Genomic DNA, 21,631 nt, shown 5'->3' with positions numbered 1-21,631 from the left:
GATATTTTTTTACTTGTAGGATATATCCTGCTTTAACATTTCTCCTACTCTTTGAATCATTTGGAAATTATGTTTGTCTCACGTAAACCATCCGTTTACACACAAAAACCATCATTTCAGTAAATTTATTTGTCATATATCAAGATGAGAGAGGGATATAGGTCAAAAAAATTAATAGAACATTTTCTTATTTTTCGGATATATCCTTGCATGACATGTCTCTTACTTTCTGGATCATTTAGAAATAATGTTTTTTTCACGTAATACATCCGTGTACATGCGAAAACTATCATTTCAGTAAAATAATTTGTCATATATCAGAGTGAGAGGGGGATATGGCTCAAAAAAAAATTATATATTTTTTTTTATTTTTCTGATATATCCTTGCATAATGTTTCTATTACTCTCTGGATCATTTGAAAATTATGTTTTTCTCACGTAATCCATCCAGTTATATATAAAAACCATCATTTCAGTAAAATAATTTGTCATATATCAGAGTGAGAGGGGATATGGCTCAACAAAAAATTATATATTTTTTTTTATTTTTCTGATATATCCTTGCATAATATTTCTATTACTCTCTGGATCATTTGAAAATTATGTTTTTCTCACGTAATCCATCCGTTTATATATAAAAACCATCATTTCTGTAAAATAATTTGTCATATATCAGAGTGAGAGGAGGATATAGATCAACTAAATTCAGAGATTTTTTTTTATTTTTTAGATATATCCTTGCATAATATTTCTATTACTCTTTGGATCATTTGAACATTATGTTTTTCTCACGTAATCCATCCGTTTATATATAAAAACCATCATTTCAGTAAAATAATTTGTCATATATCAGAGTGAGAGGGGAATATGGCTCAAAAAAAATTATATATTTTTTTTATTTTTCTGATATATCCTTGCATAATGTTTCTATTACTCTCTGGATCATTTGAAAATTATGTTTTTCTCACGTAATTCATCCGTTTATATATAAAAACCATCATTTCAGTAAAATAGTTTGTCATATATCAGAGTGAGAGGGGGATATGGCTCAAAAAAATTATATATTTTTTTTATTTTTCTGATATATCCTTGCATAATGTTTCTATTACTCTCTGGATAATTTGAAAATTATGTTTTTCTCACGTAATCCATCCGTTTATATATAAAAACCATCATTTCAGTAAAATAATTTGTCATATATCAGAGTGAGAGGGGGATATGGCTCAAAAAAAATTATATATATTTTTTAAATTTTTCTGATATATCCTTGCATAATGTGTCTATTACTCTCTGGATCATTTAAAAATTATATTTTTCTCACGTAATCTATCCGTTTATATATAAAAACCATCATTTCAGTAAAATAATTTGTCATATATCAGAGTGAGAGGGGAATATGGCTCAAAAAAAAATTATATATTTTTTTTTATTTTTCTGATATATCCTTGCATAATGTGTCTATTACTCTCTGGATCATTTAAAAATTATATTTTTCTCACGTAATCCATCCGTTTATATATAAAAACCATCATTTCAGTAAAATAATTTGTCATATATCAGAGTAAGAGCGGGATATGGCTCAAAAAAATTATATATATTTTTTTTATTTTTCTGATATATCCTTGCATAATGTTTCTATTACCCTATGGATCATTTTAAAATTATGTTTTTCTCACGTAATCCATCCGTTTATATATAAAAACCATCATTTCAGTAAAATAATTTGACATATATCAGAGTGAGAGAGGGATATGACTCAAAAAAAAATTATATATTTTTTTGTATTTTTCTGATATATCCTTGCATAATGTTTCTATTACTGTCTGGATCATTTGAAAATTATGTTTTTCTCACGTAATCTATCCGTTTATATATAAAAACCATCATTTCAGTAAAATAATTTGTCATATATCAGAGTGAGAGGGGGATATGGCTCAAAAAAAATTATATATTTTTTTTATTTTTCTGATATATCCTTGCATAATGTTTCTATTACTCTCTGGATCATTTGAAAATTATGTTTTTTTCACGTAATCCATCCGTTTATATATAAAAATCATCATTTCAGTAAAATAATTTGTCATATATCAGAGTGAGAGAGGGATATGGTTAAAAAAAAAATTATATATATTTTTTTATTTTTCTGATATATCCTTGCATAATGTTTCTATTACTCTCTGGATCATTTGAAAATTATGTTTTTCTCACGTAATCTATCCGTTTATATATAAAAACCATCATTTCAGTAAAATAATTTGTCATATATCAGAGGGAGACGGGGATATGGCTCAAAAAAAAAATTATATATTTTTTTTATTTTTCTGATATATCCTTGCATAATGTTTCTATTACTCTCTGGATCATTTGAAAATTATGTTTTTCTCACGTAATCTATCCGTTTATATATAAAAACCATCATTTCAGTAAAATAATTTGTCATATATCAGAGGGAGACGGGGATATGGCTCAAAAAAAAAATTATATATTTTTTTTATTTTTCTGATATATCCTTGCATAATGTTTCTATTACTCTCTGGATCATTTGAAAATTATGTTTTTCTCACGTAATCTATCCGTTTATATATAAAAACCATCATTTCAGTAAAATAATTTGTCATATATCAGAGTGAGAGGGGGATATGGCTCAAAAAAAATTATATATTTTTTTTATTTTTCTGATATATCCTTGCATAATGTTTCTATTACTCTCTGGATAATTTGGAAATTATGTTTTTTTCACGTAATCCATCCGTTTATATATAAAAATCATCATTTCAGTAAAATAATTTGTCATATATCAGAGTGAGAGAGGGATATGGTTAAAAAAAAAATTATATATATTTTTTTATTTTTCTGATATATCCTTGCATAATGTTTCTATTACTCTCTGGATCATTTGAAAATTATGTTTCTCTCACGTAATCCATCCGTTTATATATAAAAACCATCATTTCAGTAAAATAATTTGTCATATATCAGAGTGAGAGGGGGATATGGCTCAAAAAAATTATATATTTTTTTTTATTTTTCTGATATATCCTTGCATAATGTTTCTATTACTCTCTGGATCATTTGAAAATTATGTTTTTCTCACGTAATCCATCCGTTTATATATAAAAACTATCATTTCAGTAAAATAATTTGTCATATATCAGAGTGAGAGGGGGATATGGCTCAAAAAAAAAATTATATATATTTTTTTATTTTTCTGATATATCCTTGCATAATGTTTCTATTACTCTCTGGATCATTTGAAAATTATGTTTTTCTCACGTAACCAATATGTTTACATACGAAATTCATCATTTCAGTAAAATAGTTTGTCATATATCAGAGTGAGAGGAGCATATAGCTCAAAAAAATGTAGAGATTTTTTTTTATTTTTCAGATATATCCTTGCATAACATGTCTATTACTTTCTAAATCATTTGGAAATAATGTTTTTCTCACGTAATTCATCCGTTTACAGAAGAAAACCGCCATTTCAGTAAAATAATTTGTCATATATCAGAGTGAGAGGAGGATATAGATAAAAAAAATTAAGATTTTTTTTTTATTTTTTATCTATAACCTTGCATAACATGTCTATTACTCTCTGAATCATTTGGCAATTATGTTTTTCTTACGTAATCCATCCATTTACACACGAAAACCAGCATTTCAATAAATATGTTCATCATATACTAAAGTGAGAGGGGGATATAGGTCGAAAACATATAATACCATTCAAATATAATCGTAATTTTTTTAAATTCATTTATAATCAAAGAGAAACAGATTTACGACAAAGCTAATGTGTAAGACAAAAAGAGATGTACATACAGTGAAACACTGAAAACACCCAGATATATTGGCAACCTCGCCTCAAGTAAATTCTTTTTTAAATTCCTTTGACACTATCATAAGCAATCCTTAGACTTTCATATAGTGACAGTTAATATGGCCCTAAGCCAATATAAAAACGCACCAATTTACCATAACAAGTAGTAGGAACACTGAAAATACTGGCATATTGGCAACGTTATCTAGACACGAAAATAGCAAATTTGTGGTGGTTCCTAATTAAAGACCCTTTACGTAGATATAATATTTATAAAAATAAGTGGGAATTTCTTCTCGAGACTCTTATTAACTTGACATATTTCATTTTTGGTGTGTAAATTAAAAGGTTTTTAATATTGTTATTGAAGCGGTTTTTATTCTAAATTAAAAACCCTTTTTGGTAGATATAATTTTAATGGTAATCGATGGGAAATTAGAGAATTAAGGTCAGTTTTTCTTTTAACTTTACGTGTTTTAAAGTTTGTTTTATTCAGGTGTAATCGATGGTAAACTGTAAAAGGTTTGGGCTATTTTAATTAAAAATTGTTTATTTTCTGGAAAAAATAAACAGATGGAACTTCTCTGTTCACGTTAACATCCGAAATCCGCTTACAAAGCCATTAAAACAGAAAAAAAACTTTTGTAATTGCATTAAGGTTGTTTAAAAGGTAATGGGAATTTACTCGGGTGACCTGCTCCCCATTTATAAGTTTACAAATTTCAGGACAAAAAAAAGTCGCTTTTTTGGTATTTAATTTAAAGAAAAAAACTTATAACGTAAATAAATGGGTTGCGCGTTATTTATTTATGAATGTTGTTAATATTATTGAGCGATAATCTACTAGCTAAATCAGTGTTTGTTATTTACTCCCTTAATCCGGCAACATAGAGCGGATTAGGTAAATGGATGCCAGGTTAAGCCGTAATTAGAGGTTGTATTTCTTGTTTATGTAAATCAATATTTAGCTGTAGGGGTGAGTGTCAGATTACGTGTTTATTAAACATGGATTTGATTACTAAAGACTTTTTTTTTGTCAAAGAAAAAATTAAAAATTTAAAGAAAAATGCCCAAATAAATTTAAAAAAAAGACATCTCCCTCTCACTCTGATAAATGACAAATACAGGTACTGAAAGGAGGGTTTTTGTGTGTAAACAAAATATTAAACGATAATATATCCGAAAAATAAAAAAAAATCCAAAAAAAAGAAAATTCTGGATCTATTGATTATTTTTAATCGTAATATTTCCTTTTAATTCTAAAAATTTAGAGAATTCAGAGGCAAAGTTTTTGACTATTGACTATTTATGATAGTTTTATGAATTTATTGATTCCTTATGAAAATTTAGGAAAAAAAATTGAAAGAAAATTTGGAAAATTTAAGAACTGACTCTCTAAAGAAATTTTTTGATTATCAACTCTTAAAAAAAAAATTGTTAATTTATATTGCTATTGTTATAAGGTTAATTGTTAAGTTCAGAAATCAGTTTTTTCACATTGATTGGATTTTTTGTCCTAAAAATTTAAAATTTATTTTTGGCCATTAAAAAAAAAATTATGTATTTATCCATCCATCCATATCCATGAAAATATCTGGTTTATAAATTAATAGAATTAAACCCGAAATGAAAACCATGATATATAAATAAGAGGAAAAGTTGAATTCTCATTTATATATCATTGTCCCAGTTTACAAATAAGAAAAGGACGAGAATAAAGTGATATTTTTCTTCTATAATTGAACCAACTTAACCCAAAAAACCCTTTTTCCAGACGATCCAGACACTATTAATAAAATGAAACCATGATATAGAAATAAAAGGAAAAGTTGAATTCTCATTTATATATCCTTGTCCAAGTTTACAAATAAGAGAAGGATGGAAATAAAATGATATTTTTCTTCTTTAATTGGACCAACAAAATCCGAAAACCCTTATTTCCAGATGATCCAGACACTATTAATAAAATGAAACCATGATATAGAAATAAGAGGAAAAGTTCAATTCTCATTTATATATCCTTGTCCCAGTTTACAATTAAGAAAAGGATAGGCATAAAGTGATATTTTTCTTCTATAATTGAACCAACTAAACCCGAAAAACCCTTTTTCCAGACGATCCAGATACTATTAATAAAATAAAACCATAATATAGAAATAAGAGGAAAAGTTGAATTCTCATTTGTATATCCTTGTCCCAGTTTACAAATAAGAAAAAGATAAGAATGAAGTGATATTTTTCTTCTATAATTGAACCAATTAAACCCAAAAAACCCTATTTCCAGATGATCCAGACACTATTAATAAAAGAAAACAATGATATAGAAATAAGAGGAAAAGTTGAATTCTCATTTATATATCCTTGTCCCAATTTACAAATAAGAAAAGGATAAGAATAAAGTGATATTTTTCTTCTATAATTGAATCAACTAAACCCGAAAAACCCCTTTTCCAGACGATCCAGATACTATTAATTTAATAAAACCATGATATAGAAATAAGAGGAAAAATTGAATTCTCATTTATATATCCTTGTCCCAGTTTACAAATAAGAAAAGGATAGAAATAAAGTAATATTTTTCTTCTATAATTGAACCAACTAAACCCGAAAAACCCCTTTTCCAGACGATCCAGATACTAATAATTAAATAAAACCATGATATAGAAATAAGAGGAAAAATTGAATTCTCATTTATATATCCTTGTCCCAGTTTACAAATAAGAAAAAGATAGAAATAAAGTAATATTTTTCTTCTATAATTGAACCAACTAAACCCGAAAAACCTATTTTGCAGATGATCCAGATACTATTAATGAAATGAGACCATGATATACAAATAAGAGGAAAAGTTGAATTCTCATTTATATATCCTTGTCCCAGTTTACAAATAAGAAAAGGATAGAAATAAAGTAATATTTTTCTTCTATAATTGAACCAACTAAACCCGAAAAACCCCTTTTCCAGACGATCCAGATACTATTAATTTAATAAAACCATGATATAGAAATAAGAGGAAAAATTGAATTCTCATTTATATATCCTTGTCCCAGTTTACAAATAAGAAAAGGATAGAAATAAAGTAATATTTTTCTTCTATAATTGAACCAACTAAACCCGAAAAACCTGTTTTCCAGATGATCCAGATACTATTAATGAAATGAGACCATGATATAGAAATAAGAGGAAAAGTTGAATTCTCATTTATATATCCTTGTCCCAGTTTACAAATAAGAAAAGGATAGAAATAAAGTAATATTTTTCTTCTATAATTGAACCAACTAAACCCGAAAAACCCCTTTTCCAGACGATCCAGACACTATTAATTAAATAAAACCATGATATAGAAATAAGAGGAAAAATTGAATTCTCATTTATATATCCTTGTCCCAGTTTACAAATAAGAAAAGGATAGAAATAAAGTAATATTTTTCTTCTATAATTGAACCAACTAAACCCGAAAAACCTATTTTCCAGATGATCCAGATACTATTAATGAAATGAGACCATGATATACAAATAAGAGGAAAAGTTGAATTCTCATTTATATATCCTTGTCCCAGTTTACAAATAAGAAAAGGATAGAAATAAAGTAATATTTTTCTTCTATAATTGAACCAACTAAACCCGAAAAACCCCTTTTCCAGACGATCCAGATACTAATAATTAAATAAAACCATGATATAGAAATAAGAGGAAAAATTGAATTCTCATTTATATATCCTTGTCCCAGTTTACAAATAAGAAAAAGATAGAAATAAAGTAATATTTTTCTTCTATAATTGAACCAACTAAACCCGAAAAACCTGTTTTCCAGATGATCCAGATACTATTAATGAAATGAGACCATGATATACAAATAAGAGGAAAAGTTGAATTCTCATTTATATATCCTTGTCCCAGTTTACAAATAAGAATAGGACGGGAATAAAGTGATATTTTTCTTCTATAATTGAACCAACTAGACCCGAAAAACCCTTTTTCCAGATGATCCAGACACTATTAATGAAATGAGACCATGATATAGAAATAAGAGGAAAAGTTGAATTCTCATTTATATATCCTTGTCCCAGTTTACAAATAAGAAAAGGATAGAAATAAAGTAATATTTGTCTTCTATAATTGAACTAACTAAACCCAAAAAACCCTATTTCCAGACAGTCCAGACACTATTAATAAAATGAAACCACGATATAGAAATAAGAGGAAAAATTGAATTCTCATTTATATATCCATCATTTTTTGTTATGTTAATTTTTTACCCTGAAATTAAAAAAAAAAATGAAAAATTACGGATTTATTGACTAATCCGAGAAATCCAGAAAAATTACCTCTATGGTGTAATGAACAGTCTGCAATGGTATCCAATGGTATCCTAAAGCACGGTCCCATATCATCCCTTTGCTCCACACTTCGATCAATAAACCGGTGTTTAGATTGCTCGTTTCGCTACAAAAAATGTAATAATTTCAGGTTATTGGGTTCATTTTTGGTGGTACGAAAAACCGAAAAAAATAACATAAACTTACAATAAAAAATCTTGTTCCCAACATGGCGTTGCTCCCTTGACTGTTACGGTTGTAGATTTGACGTTTTGAAGCTTAAGAGTGACGTAAGTGTTAAACTGAGAGGCTGAAAACATTTAAAAAAAATAATAATTATGACCATAATTGAAGTAAAAACTAGTTTTCCATACTAAATGGACCAGGACAGTAAATTTCCCAATTAAAACTAAAATGTTTTTCTTTAGATATAAATATATAGCAATTTTCTTATGTATCTGAACTGGAAAAAACAATTTCCAGAATGTCCGAACAATACGGTTTCAAGTCTATTAAAATAAATTTCCCGAAAAATAGAGCGGCCCTCAGCTCTAACCGATCTGCGGCTATTAAGGGTTAACTTTGGGAAATAAATCAAAGATTATCTAATTCGGATGAACGGCTTTAAACTGAGATTTATGAACTATTGATTTTATAGGATTCGCCCCAATTATTATGAGAAACCACCATTCAGATCGGAGATGAGGAAATCGGCCGTTTATTTTTAATTTATTTTCCTAAGCAAGCTAACGGGATAAGAGCTGTTAGAAGGTTAACGGAGGTTTAAATTTGAAGTTTAATTTAAAAAAAATTCTCGATTGTAAGATTTGTTTTTTTTTTAATTTTTGAAAAAATTTAAGGTTTTGTGAAGAAAAGTGCTAAAACCTATGCTAATAAATAATTTTAAATAAGCAAATGAAAAAGTGAAAACTGTTTTTTGCTATGTGAAATAATTTTTGCTCTACAGCACTTTAAAGTCAAAAAAAACTAAATTTTCAAAAGCGGATATCTCAGAAATCTTTTATCCAAAGAATATGATGTGACCCATCAAATTCCTTATAATTTTACGTAGAATTGAGAAATTCAATAATATTCAGCTCAATATCATTTAAAATAAGAAAGTGAACATAGATTCCATGGAATGTTCGTTTTTTGATTTTAAGTGACTATAGATCCAAAACCATTTGATATAGAAAAAAATGGTTTTCATGGTTTGTTTTAATTTAAAATAATTCTGAACATAATTTTTAATTTTTTCAAAATTTTCAGAAAAATCAAAATTTATTTCAAAAGTGTTGAAAGCCATACTAATAAATCATTTTTTACAGGCAATGAAAAGTAGTGAAAACCGTTTTTTTATATTTTAAACAGTATTCGCTCTACAGCTCTTTAAAGTCAAAAAAACAAAATTTTCAATAGCGAATAACTCAGAAACCCTTCGTCCAAAATATGTCATGTGACCCATCAAATTTCTTAAAATTTTACGTAGAATCCAAAAATTCAATAATAGGTTGGATCTATTATTTGAAATGTCAAAGTTGGCATAGACTCCTTGAATATTGGTTTTTTGACTTTGAGGACCTACAAAGCCAAAACTATTTGACATTAAAAAAAATGGTTTTCACCGTTTCTTTTAATTTTTCAAAATCTATTAATTACCATAATTTTCGGAAAAAAATTTTTTTTTTGATTTTTTGAAAAAAATCTGATTTTTTTACTAAAGTGTTGAAACTTATGCTAATAGAGAGTTTTTTACAGGCAATAAAAAGTAGTAAAAACCGTTTTTTCATATTTTAAACAGTGTTCGGTCTACAGTTCTTTAAAGTCAAAAAACCAAAATTTTCAATAGCGTATAACTCAGAAACCCTTTGTCCAAAATATGTCATGTGACCCATCAAATTTCTTAAAATTTAACGTAGAATCCAAAAATTGAATAATAGGTTGGATCTTTCATTTGAAATATCAAAGTTGGCATAAACTCCTTTAAATTTATTCAGTGTAGCTACCTCCATTATCGAAACATTTTTCAATGTCTTTCCTAAACATTTTAAAAGAGTTTCTAATTTCTTCAATGGAAATTGAATTACAAGTATCTCTAATTCCTTGTTTTAGTAATTCCCTGTCATTTATTAATGGAAAGTTCTATTGAAAAGTTCTATTCAACCATTCTGCTACTCGAATAGAATAGTTTGAATGCTTTAATATTGTTGGCATGATAAATTATTTGCAATTCAGATTTGCTTATGTTCGCCGACCTAGCTCTCAATGACATCCGAGGAGTCTCAGCAATTAACTCCAAAGCAAGTAGCAGCATCGTTGTCATCATGGATTGTTGGCACAGTTTTTTGACTTTGAGGAGCTACAGAGCCAAAACTATTTGACATTTAAAAAAATATTTTCACCGTTTATTTTAATTATTAAAAATAATTTTCGAAAAAAAAATTTTTTTTTTGATTTTTTTACTAAAGTGTTGAAACTTATGCTAATAAATAGTTTTTTACAGGCAATAAAAAGTAGTGAAAACCGTTTCTTTATATTTCAAACAGTGTTCGCTCTACAGCTCTTTAAAGTCAAAATACCAAAATTTTCCATAGCGAATAACTCAGAAACCCTTCGTCCAAAATGTGTCCAAATGGAATCGAATAGTCCGTATAGAATCCAAAAATTTATTAATAGGTTGGATCTATCATTTGAACTATCAAACTTGGCATAGACTCCTTCAATATTGATCTGAAAATTTATCACCGGCATCAAACCACCATCCTGCTTATGAAATAAGTATTCCTATTAATTGTGATTTTAGTCTTAAGTATGATGTTTATTATTATGATTTTGTTGCCATTAATAATTACCTTGCTTGCATGAACTGGGATACTGCTTTTAATCAGAAGGATTTTAATAAATGCATTGATATTTTTTACAATGGTCTCTATTTTGCTATTGAGATGTTTGTTCCAATTAAACATTTTAAATCATCGAATTTTCCCACTTGGTTTAGTAAAAAATTACAGAATCTTGTTATTCAAAAAAAAAGGTTCACACAAAATTCAAAAATAGTAAGGATCCCATGGATTATGTTAGTTTTTCAAATTTGAGGACTAAATGTAAAACTCTTCGTGATGAATGTTTTAGGTCATATATTGATAGATTAAATACTGAAATTTCTCATGATCCTTCTTCATTTTGGAAACACATCAATGGATTACGTAGGTCTGATTCATACCTCAATAGCATGCATATGGAAGCCGAGGTTGCTGGTAATGGTCAAGATATTGTAAACTTATTTGCTAGGTATTTTGAAACTACATACAGGCAACCTGCCCGCAAGGCTCCTGACTATAAATTTGATTACAGTCTGGATTTAAATCGCATCTCTTTTTCTTTATTGGACATATTTGAGGAAATCTTACGCCTTCCTAACAAACATTCTTTTGGCCCTGATGGTATCCCATCTGTTTTTCTTAAAAACTGTGCGTGCACTCTGAGTAAGTCTCTGCATCACTTTTTCAATCTTTGCTTGACATCAGGCAAATTTCCTGATTATTGGAAGGTAAGCTTTTTAAAACCAATTCATAAAAATGGCAATAGAACTGATATTTGTAACTATAGAGGTGTGTGTATTCAGTCTGTAGTTCCTAACACTGTAGGCGATTGCTTAGTGATCATCAGCATGGTTTTTGTCAGGGTAGATCTACGGTGACTAACCTGTTGACTTACCAATATGATTTGATTGGTGCTTTTGAGAGGTCTGTACAGGTCGATAGTGTGTACACAGACTTCTCGAAGGCCTTTGATAGGGTTGGTCATGAACATCTGGTTCAGAAGTTTGGGGCTATGGTCCTTGGTAGGACTTTGGTCGAATTTTGTCACAGTTTTTTGACTGGTCGCACACAGTTGGTCAGGATAAGTAATTATATTTCTAGTGATATTGAAGTATCTTTCATATTGGACCGGTCTTTTTTAACTTGTTCATAAGAGATTTGAGTGATGTAATTGTTCATTCAAAACATCTTGCTTTTGCTGATGATTTTAAACTGTATAAAGCCATTGAGTCATATCTTGATGCTGAGCTACTTCAATTGAATTTAAATAGTGTTGCCGAGTGGTGTAATAGCAATAGTCTGGAACTGAATGTAAAGAAGTGTGTATGTATTTCGTTTGGTCGTTCTAATAAAATTATTAATTATCAATACACAATCAACAATAACGAATCAAGTCAGTTGATACAGTTAAAGATTTAGGTGTTCTTTTTTGATACCAAGCTAACTTTTTTGCCGCACATTTTGGATATTATTAACAGGAGTATGCGTAGTCTTGGTTTTATCACTAGAAATAGTGTACATCTTTCACCTTATTGTTTCAAATTACTTTATTACTCTTTGGTACGTTCCGTGCTTGAGTATGCGTCTGTAATTTGGTCCCCTTATTATGATTCTCATATTGAACGCCTTGAGGCTATACAAAGAAGATTCTTAAGATACCTTGCTTATAGAGCTAAAGTTAATATTTTTCGTAATTATTACATTGACTATAATGCTATCAGTGTCCAATTTAATATCCCTAATCTTGAAGTCAGGCGGCATTATTCTGATGCTTTAACGTTTTATAAGATCTTAAATGGTCTATATCATTGTCCTACTATCTTGGAAGCAATTCCTTTTAACACCTGTCAAAGAAGATTCAACTCTTCTATGTTTCGTTTACCCTTTCATTCGGCCAACTATGGGTTTTTTTCTCCACTGACTAGGACCTTGCGTTTCTTTAATGAAAATAGTTTGGATCCATTTTCCGGCGGCTTACGGTCATTCAAATCAAAAATAAATAATTTTACACTTTAACCTAAGTTCCTTGGATAGTGTTAAGTTTTTAGTAAAGTTTTTAGCCCTGTTGATGATTGTTTTTTCAGAGGTTTTATCTTGGTATATTTTTTTTTGTAATTCTAGTATTGTATTTATATTGTTGTATTGTCTAGTATTGTGTATTATCTAAATTGTTTTTGTAAACTGGCTCTGCCGTATATTGAAATAAATAAATAAATAAATAAATATTGGTTTTTTCACTTTGAGGAGCTACAGAGCCAAAACTACTTGACATAGGAAAAATTGGTTTTCACCGTTTGCTTTAATTTTTTTAATATATTTATTACCTACCTTAATTAAAAAAAAAATTTTTTGATTTTTGGAAAAATTTTGATTTTTTTTACTAAAGTGCTGAAACTTATGCTAATAAATAGGTTTTTACAGGCAATAAAAAATTAGTGAAAACCGTTTCTTTATATTTCAAACAGTCTTCACTCTACAGCCCTTTAAATTCAAAAAACCAAATTTTTCTAAAGCGAACAACTCGAAAATTCTTTTTCCAAACTATGTTATGAAACCCATCAAATTTCTCAAAATTTTACGTGGAACTCAAAAATTCAATAATATCCAACCTATCATTTAAAATGTCAAAATGAATTTGCTTATTTTCCTCTATTTTGAGAGGCTACAATGCAAAAATCCATAGACATAACAAAAAATAGTTTTTCCTGTTTATTTTAATTTTTCAAAATCTATTCATTACCATAATTTCCAAAAAAAAACAAACAACGACATTTATGTGACCCATAAATTTCGCAGAACTTCACCTACAATGCGAAAATCCAATAATATCCAACCTACTGTTAAAATCCGAACTCGATGGAATTGTTTTTTTGACTATAATGTACTGTAAAACCAAAAATATTGGACATAGAAAAAAAAGGTTCTCACTTTAATTGTACAAAATCTAATTATTCCAATAATTTATTTAAAAAATTAATGTTAATATTAAACAAAATTCACTTTCCTGGTCAATCTGCAGATAAACTACTTCTGTTCAATAAGATTAAATCAATAAAAATAGTGTTTAACCCCAGTACGCCTTTAATAATAAAATAACGTATATATATTTTAATTAACAAAACATTTACTAGTTTCTTACCTTGAGCTCCAACGTAACGGGCTTTCTTAACTGAAACAACAGGAAAAAAAAACAATTAATTTTATAAGTTTAAAATTCCATTAATAAAAAAATTCCAAAACAGACCAATAAATCATCCAGGTAAACAAACAAAAGAGCAATTTTTACGATCGTCCTCACTGATTACCGCCCGAATATAATGAATTCCTTTGATTAATATTTCTTGTAGCCTCACTCTGGAAAAACTGGATTTCCCCTCTAATTACGGTGAAGCACGCAATCCACCTAAAAGAAAAATTGATACGTGAAAAACTTTTCATGGGTGGACAGCCACTTTTAAATACTCTATTGCTCTAGTTGTCTCCTTGCATGGAACTTTAAAAACGAAAAAAAAAACCACGATATATGCTCGAAATATTCAAAAGAGGTTCTTCAGAAATCCTTTCACCCGATTTAAAAAACTTAAAGCCAACGCGAAAAAGCGTTTTAACAAGTAGAACTTGTGAAATCGATAACGTTATGCAGGTAGATGCCCTGAAAGTGGGTTGTAATAGAGCGTGTTCCGTTTCCTTTTCATCACACCGGAGGAAAATGTTTAAATTTTCCTTTTTTTCTTTTCCGCCCCCCTTACCCCGTCGTTTTTCAGGTTGAGTAGGTTTGTTTCCGAGCTTTTATTCGCTTTAAATCAACTACATTATGAACATGAGTAGAAATAAAGAGCATGTTCAAATATCGCGAAAATGTTCATTTGACGATTTTTTGTACCCTAAAATGGACTCTAAAAATGCGAAATCTCAGCTTTTCAGAATTTCTTTTTTTTTCTCGATAGTGTCCATAGAAGTCAAGATATCGACCTTCAGAATGTGAGATTTTTCATTTTTTGGGTATCTCTTTATGCATGGATTTTTTCCTGAAAAAACTGAACTTTTTACGGTCAGCATATTCCTCCATTTATTTATCATTCATATGGAAAATATCCACGTTGAATGTTTCGCTTTTATCAGAGGGCGAGGGCGAGATTTCAATTCATAACTTCCATTTCCATATTTACGGCAGCTTTTTCCATGTGTCGGAGATATGCCGCTAGTTGCCATTACAACAGTGCTACAGTCGTTTTCTTTTCACACGAGTTTTGACTGATGAACGTGTTTTTTCTTGGGCACTTAACACAATTGGTTTTTCCATTATTTTGTTTCCAGAAATTCCAGTTTTTTTTAGGATCGTTCCTAATGTAAAAACGATATGCTCTTTAAATGTTTGTGGATTTTAAAGATTTAAAGAATTAAAAAATCTTTCTTTCGGCATTTATAAAAACTAACACGGAACACACTAACCTCAAACATTACTAAATAATAATACTAAATATTTATATATCAAATTTAAAAAAACAGTTTTATTAAATTAGATCTAGAATATATATTTTCTGCAAAAACATTGTTTTTCATCAAGACAATCCTTATTGAAAATCAACATAGCGAAATAAATAATATACCAATTGCTAAGAACATAATATCTAAAATAATAAAATATCAACTAACTCTCCATTTAGATATAAAAGTTTGTATAATTTTTTTTTTAAATGATATAAGTTTGCGGTAGATAAACCGCAAGAAACACAACACAACCACAACCGGTAGAAACACAAATAACTCCGAAAGTATTACTTGAGCTTTTTAGAACATTCAACGTTTTTTAAATAAATATTTTGTCGAATATTCCAGTTTTTATTTCATAAGAATATTCTTATTAGTTTTTGAGATATTGGGCTTTGAAGTTGGTGATCATATTTCATACTTGGCTCTTAGACACCCCTATTTACAAAGCCAAATAACCCAAAAATATTTGCTTGTACTAATTAGAATATTAAATATAATTTTTTAAGAATATTCTTAGAAAAATTCCTATTTTTATTTCATAAGAGTATTCCGATTAGTTTTTAAGATATTGGGATTTGAAATTGGTGGTCACACTTCATACTTGGTTCTTAGACACCACTCCTTAAAAACACAAATAACTCCGAAAGTATCACTTGAAATTTTTAAAATATTCAACGTTTTTTAAATAAATATTCTGTTGAATATTCCAGTTTTTATTTCATAAGAATTATCCCATTGGTTTTTGAGATATTGGGCTTTAAAGTTGGTGATCATATTTCATACTTGGCTCTTAGACACCACTCTTTACAAACCCAAATAACCCAAAAATATTTGCTTGTACTAATTGGAACATTATACATTATTTTTTAATAATATTCTTAGGAATATTCCGCTTTTTATTTTATAAGAATGCTCCTATTAGTTTTTGAGATATTGGGATTTGAAATTGGTGATCATAATTCATACTTGGCTTTTAGACACCACTTCTTACAAACACAAATAACTCCAAAAATATTACTTGAACTTTTTAAAGCAATCAACGGTATTTCAAGAAATATTATATCGAATATTCTAGTTTTCATTTCATAAGAATATTCTCATTAGTTTTTGAAATATTGAGCTTTGAAGTTGGTGGTCACATTTCATACTTGGTTCTTAGACATCACGCCTTAAAAACACAAATAACTCCTTAGGTATTACTTGAACTTTTTGGAACATTCAATGTTTTTTGAATAAATATTCTATCAAATATTCCACTTTTTATTTCATAAGAATATTCTTATTAGTTTTTGAAATATTGGTCTTTGAAGTTGGTGATGATATTTCATACTTGGCTCTTAGACATCACTTCTTACAAACACAAATAACTCCAAAAGTATTACTTACACTTTTTAAAGCATTCAACGGTATTTAAAGAAATATTCCTTTGAATATTCCAGTTTTTATTCCATAAGAATATTCTTATTATTTTTTGAGATATTGGGCTTTGGAATTGGTGATCACATTTCATACTTGGTTCTTAGACACCACTCCTTAAAAACACAAATAACTCCTAAAGTATCACTTGAACTTTTTAGAATATTCAACGTTATTTAAATAAATATTCTGTTGAATATTCTAGTTTTTATTTCATAAGAATATTCCCATTGGCTTTTAAGATATTGTGCTTTGAAATTGGTGGTCACATTTCATACTTGGTTCTTAGACACCACTCCTTAAATACACAAATAACTCTGAAAGTATCACTTGAACTTTTTAAAACATTCAACGTTCTTTAAATAAATATTATAAATATTCTGTCGAATATTCCAGTTTTTATTTTATAAGAATATTCTTATTAGTTTTTGAGATATGGGATTTTGAAGTTGGTGATCATATTTCATACTTGGCTCTTAGACACCCCTTTTTACAAAGCCAAATAACCCAAAAATATTTGCCTGTACTAATTAGAATATTAAATATAATTTTTTTAAAATATTCTTAGGAATATTCCGCTTTTTATTTTATACGAATATTCCCATTAGTTTTTAAGATATTGGGCTTTGAAATTGGTGGTCACATTTCATACTTGGTTCTTAGACACCACTCCTTAAAAACACAAATAACTCCGAAAGTATCACTTGAAATTTTTAGAATATTCAACGTTCTTTAAATAAATATTCTGTTGAATATTCCAGTTTTTATTTCATAAGAATTATCCCATTGGTTTTTGAGATATTGGGCTTTAAAGTTGGTGATCATATTTCATACTTGGCTCTTAGACACCACTCTTTACAAACCCAAATAACCCAAAAATATTTGCTTGTACTAATTGGAACATTATACATTATTTTTTAATAATATTCTTAGGAATATTCCGCCTTTTATTTTATAAGAATGCTCCTATTAGTTTTTGAGATATTGGGATTTGAAATTGGTAATTATAATTCATACTTGGCTTTTAGACACCAGTCCTTACAAACACAAATAACTTTTAAAATATTACTTGAACTTTTTAAAGCAATCAACGGTATTTCAAGAAATATTATATCGAATATTCTAGTTTTTATTTCATAAAAATATTCTCATTAGTTTTTGAAATATTGAGCTTTGAAGTTGGTGGTCACATTTCATACTTGGTTCTTAGATATCACGCCATAAAAACACAAGAAACTCCTAAGGTATTACTTGAACTTTTTGGAACATTCAATGTTTTTTGAATAAATATTCTATCAAATATTCCACTTTTTATTTCATAAGAATATTCTTATTAGTTTTTGAAATATTGGTCTTTGAAGTTGGTGATATATTTCATACTTGGCTCTTAGACACCACTTCTTACAAACACAAATAACTCCAAAAGTATTACTTACACTTTTTAAAGCATTCAACGGTATTTAAAGAAATATTCCTTTGAATATTCCAGTTTTTATTCCATAGGAATATTCTTATTATTTTTTGAGATATTGGGCTTTGGAATTGGTGGTCACATTTCATACTTAGTTCTTAGACACCACTCCTTAAAAACACAAATAACTCCTAAAGTATCACTTGAACTTTTTAGAATATTCAACGTTATTTAAATAAATATTCTGTTGAATATTCTAGTTTTTATTTCATAAGAATATTCCCATTGGCTTTTAAGATATTGGGCTTTGAAATTGGTGGTCACATTTCATACTTGGTTCTTAGACACCACTCCTTAAATACACAAATAACTCCGAAAGTATCACTTGAACTTTTTAAAACATTCAACGTTCTTTAAATAAATATTATAAATATTCTGTCGAATATTCCAGTTTTTATTTTATAAGAATATTCTTATTAGTTTTTGAGATATTGGATTTTGAAGTTGGTGATCATATTTCATACTTGGCTCTTAGACACCCCTTTTTACAAAGCCAAATAACCCAAAAATATTTGCCTGTACTAATTAGAATATTAAACATAATTTTTTTAAAATATTCTTAGGAATATTCCGCTTTTTATTTCATACGAATATTCCCATTAGTTTTTAAGATATTGGGCTTTGAAATTGGTGGTCACATTTCATACTTGGTTCTTAGACACCACTCCTTAAAAACACAAATAACTCCGAAAGTATCACTTGAAATTTTTAGAATATTTAACGTTTTTTAAATAAATATTCTGTTGAATATTCCAGTTTTTATTTCATAAGAATTATTCCATTGGTTTTTGAGATATTGGGCTTTAAAGTTGGTGATCATATTTCATACTTGGCTCTTAGACACCACTCTTTACAAACCCAAATAACCCAAAAATATTTGCTTGTACTAATTGGAACATTATACATTATTTTTTAATAATATTCTTAGGAATATTCTGCCTTTTATTTTATAAGAATGCTCCTATTAGTTTTTGAGATATTGGGATTTGAAATTGGTAATTATAATTCATACTTGGCTTTTAGACACCAGTCCTTACAAACACAAATAACTTTTAAAATATTACTTGAACTTTTTAAAGCAATCAACGGTATTTCAAGAAATATTATATCGAATATTCTAGTTTTTATTTCATAAAACTATTCTCATTAGTTTTTGAAATATTCAGCTTTGAAGTTGGTGGTCACATTTCATACTTGGTTCTTAGACATCACGCCATAAAAACACAAGAAACTCCTAAGGTATTACTTGAACTTTTTGGGACATTCAATGTTTTTTGAATAAATATTCTATCAAATATTCCACTTTTTATTTCATAAGAATATTCTTATTAGTTTTTGAAATATTGGTCTTTGAAGTTGGTGATGATATTTCATACTTGGCTCTTAGACACCACTTCTTACAAACACAAATAACTCCAAAAGTATTACTTACTCTTTTTAAAGCATTCAACGGTATTTAAAGAAATATTCCTTTGAATATTCCAGTTTTTATTCCATAGGAATATTCTTATTATTTTTTGAGATATTGGGCTTTGGAATTGGTGGTCACATTTCATACTTGGTTCTTAGACACCACTCCTTAAAAACACAAATAACTCCGAAAGTATCACTTGAAATTTTTAGAATATTCAACGTTCTTTAAATAAATATTCTGTTGAATATTCCAGTTTTTATTTCATAAGAATTATCCCATTGGTTTTTGAGATATTGCGCTTTAAAGTTGGTGATCATATTTCATACTTGGCTCTTAGACACCACTCTTTACAAACCCAAATAACCCAAAAATATTTGCTTGTACTAATTGGAACATTATACATTATTTTTTAATAATATTCTTAGGAATATTCCGCTTTTTATTTTATAAAAATGCTCCTATTAGTTTTTGAGATATTGGGATTTGAAATTGGTAATTATAATTCATACTTGGCTTTTAGACACCAGTCCTTACAAACACAAATAACTTTTAAAAGATCACTTGAACTTTTTAAAGCAATCAACGGTATTTCAAGAAATATTATATCGAATATTCTAGTTTTTATTTCATAAAAATATTCTTATTAGTTTTTGAAATATTGAGCTTTGAAGTTGGTGGTCACATTTCATACTTGGTTCTTAGACATCACGCCATAAAAACACAAGAAACTCCTAAGGTATTACTTGAACTTTTTGAAACATTCAATGTTTTTTGAATAAATATTCTATCAAATATTCCACTTTTTATTTCATAAGAATATTCTTATTAGTTTTTGAAATATTGGTCTTTGAAGTTGGTGATGATATTTCATACTTGGCTCTTAGACACCACTTCTTACAAACACAAATAACTCCAAAAGTATTACTTACACTTTTTAAAGCATTCAACGGTATTTAAAGAAATATTCCTTTGAATATTCCAGTTTTTATTCCATAAGAATATTCTTATTATTTTTTGAGATATTGGGCTTTGGAATTGGTGGTCACATTTCATACTTAGTTCTTAGACACCACTCCTTAAAAACACAAATAACTCCTAAAGTATCACTTGAACTTTTTAGAATATTCAACGTTATTTAAATAAATATTCTGTTGAATATTCTAGTTTTTATTTCATAAGAATATTCCCAATGGCTTTTAAGATATTGGGCTTTGAAATTGGTGGTCACATTTCATACTTGGTTCTTAGACACCACTCCTTAAATATACAAATAACTCCGAAAGTATCACTTGAACTTTTTAAAACATTCAACGTTCTTTAAATAAATATTATAAATATTCTGTCGAATATTCCAGTTTTTATTTTATAAGAATATTCTTATTAGTTTTTGAGATATTGGATTTTGAAGTTGGTGATCATATTTCATACTTGGCTCTTAGACACCCCTTTTTACAAAGCCAAATAACCCAAAAATATTTGCCTGTACTAATTAGAATATTAAATATAGTTTTTTTAAAATATTCTTAGGAATATTCTGCTTTTTATTTAATACGAATATTCCCATTAGTTTTTAAGATATTGGGCTTTGAAATTGGTGGTCACATTTCATACTTGGTTCTTAGACACCACTCCTTAAATATACAAATAACTCCGAAAGTATCACTTGAACTTTTTAAAACATTCAACGTTCTTTAAATAAATATTATAAATATTCTGTCGAATATTCCAGTTTTTATTTTATAAGAATATTCTTATTAGTTTTTGAGATATTGGATTTTGAAGTTGGTGATCATATTTCATACTTGGCTCTTAGACACCCCTTTTTACAAAGCCAAATAACCCAAAAATATTTGCCTGTACTAATTAGAATATTAA

General features: G+C 28.1%; 1 protein-coding gene across 5 annotated transcripts in view; it reads right to left on the bottom strand.

Annotated features, from left to right (window-relative positions):
- The window catches only part of LOC126741325 (protein unc-13 homolog B), a 353,601-nt gene that overhangs the window by 318,663 nt on the left and 13,307 nt on the right, over positions 1-21,631 (bottom strand). For 4 of the 5 annotated variants that reach the window (XM_050447724.1, XM_050447728.1, XM_050447727.1 and 1 more), the window contains exons 2-4: positions 14,101-14,130; positions 8,347-8,449; positions 8,149-8,266 (exon numbers count right to left, since the gene is read on the bottom strand). In XM_050447724.1, coding sequence (XP_050303681.1) covers positions 8,149-8,266; positions 8,347-8,449; positions 14,101-14,130 — 251 coding nt within the window. Of the gene's footprint in view, positions 1-8,148; positions 8,267-8,346; positions 8,450-14,100; positions 14,131-14,205; positions 14,365-21,631 lie in introns of all 5 variants that reach the window. The other variant, XM_050447729.1, reaches the window with a different exon arrangement.

The sequence above is a fragment of the Anthonomus grandis genome, chromosome 10, assembly GCF_022605725.1.
Source record: "Anthonomus grandis grandis chromosome 10, icAntGran1.3, whole genome shotgun sequence".
In the NCBI taxonomy this organism is placed as follows: Eukaryota; Metazoa; Arthropoda; class Insecta; order Coleoptera; family Curculionidae; genus Anthonomus; species Anthonomus grandis.
The sequence above is the reverse complement of the archived record's forward strand: the minus strand, read 5'-3'. Positions and strand labels throughout refer to the sequence as shown.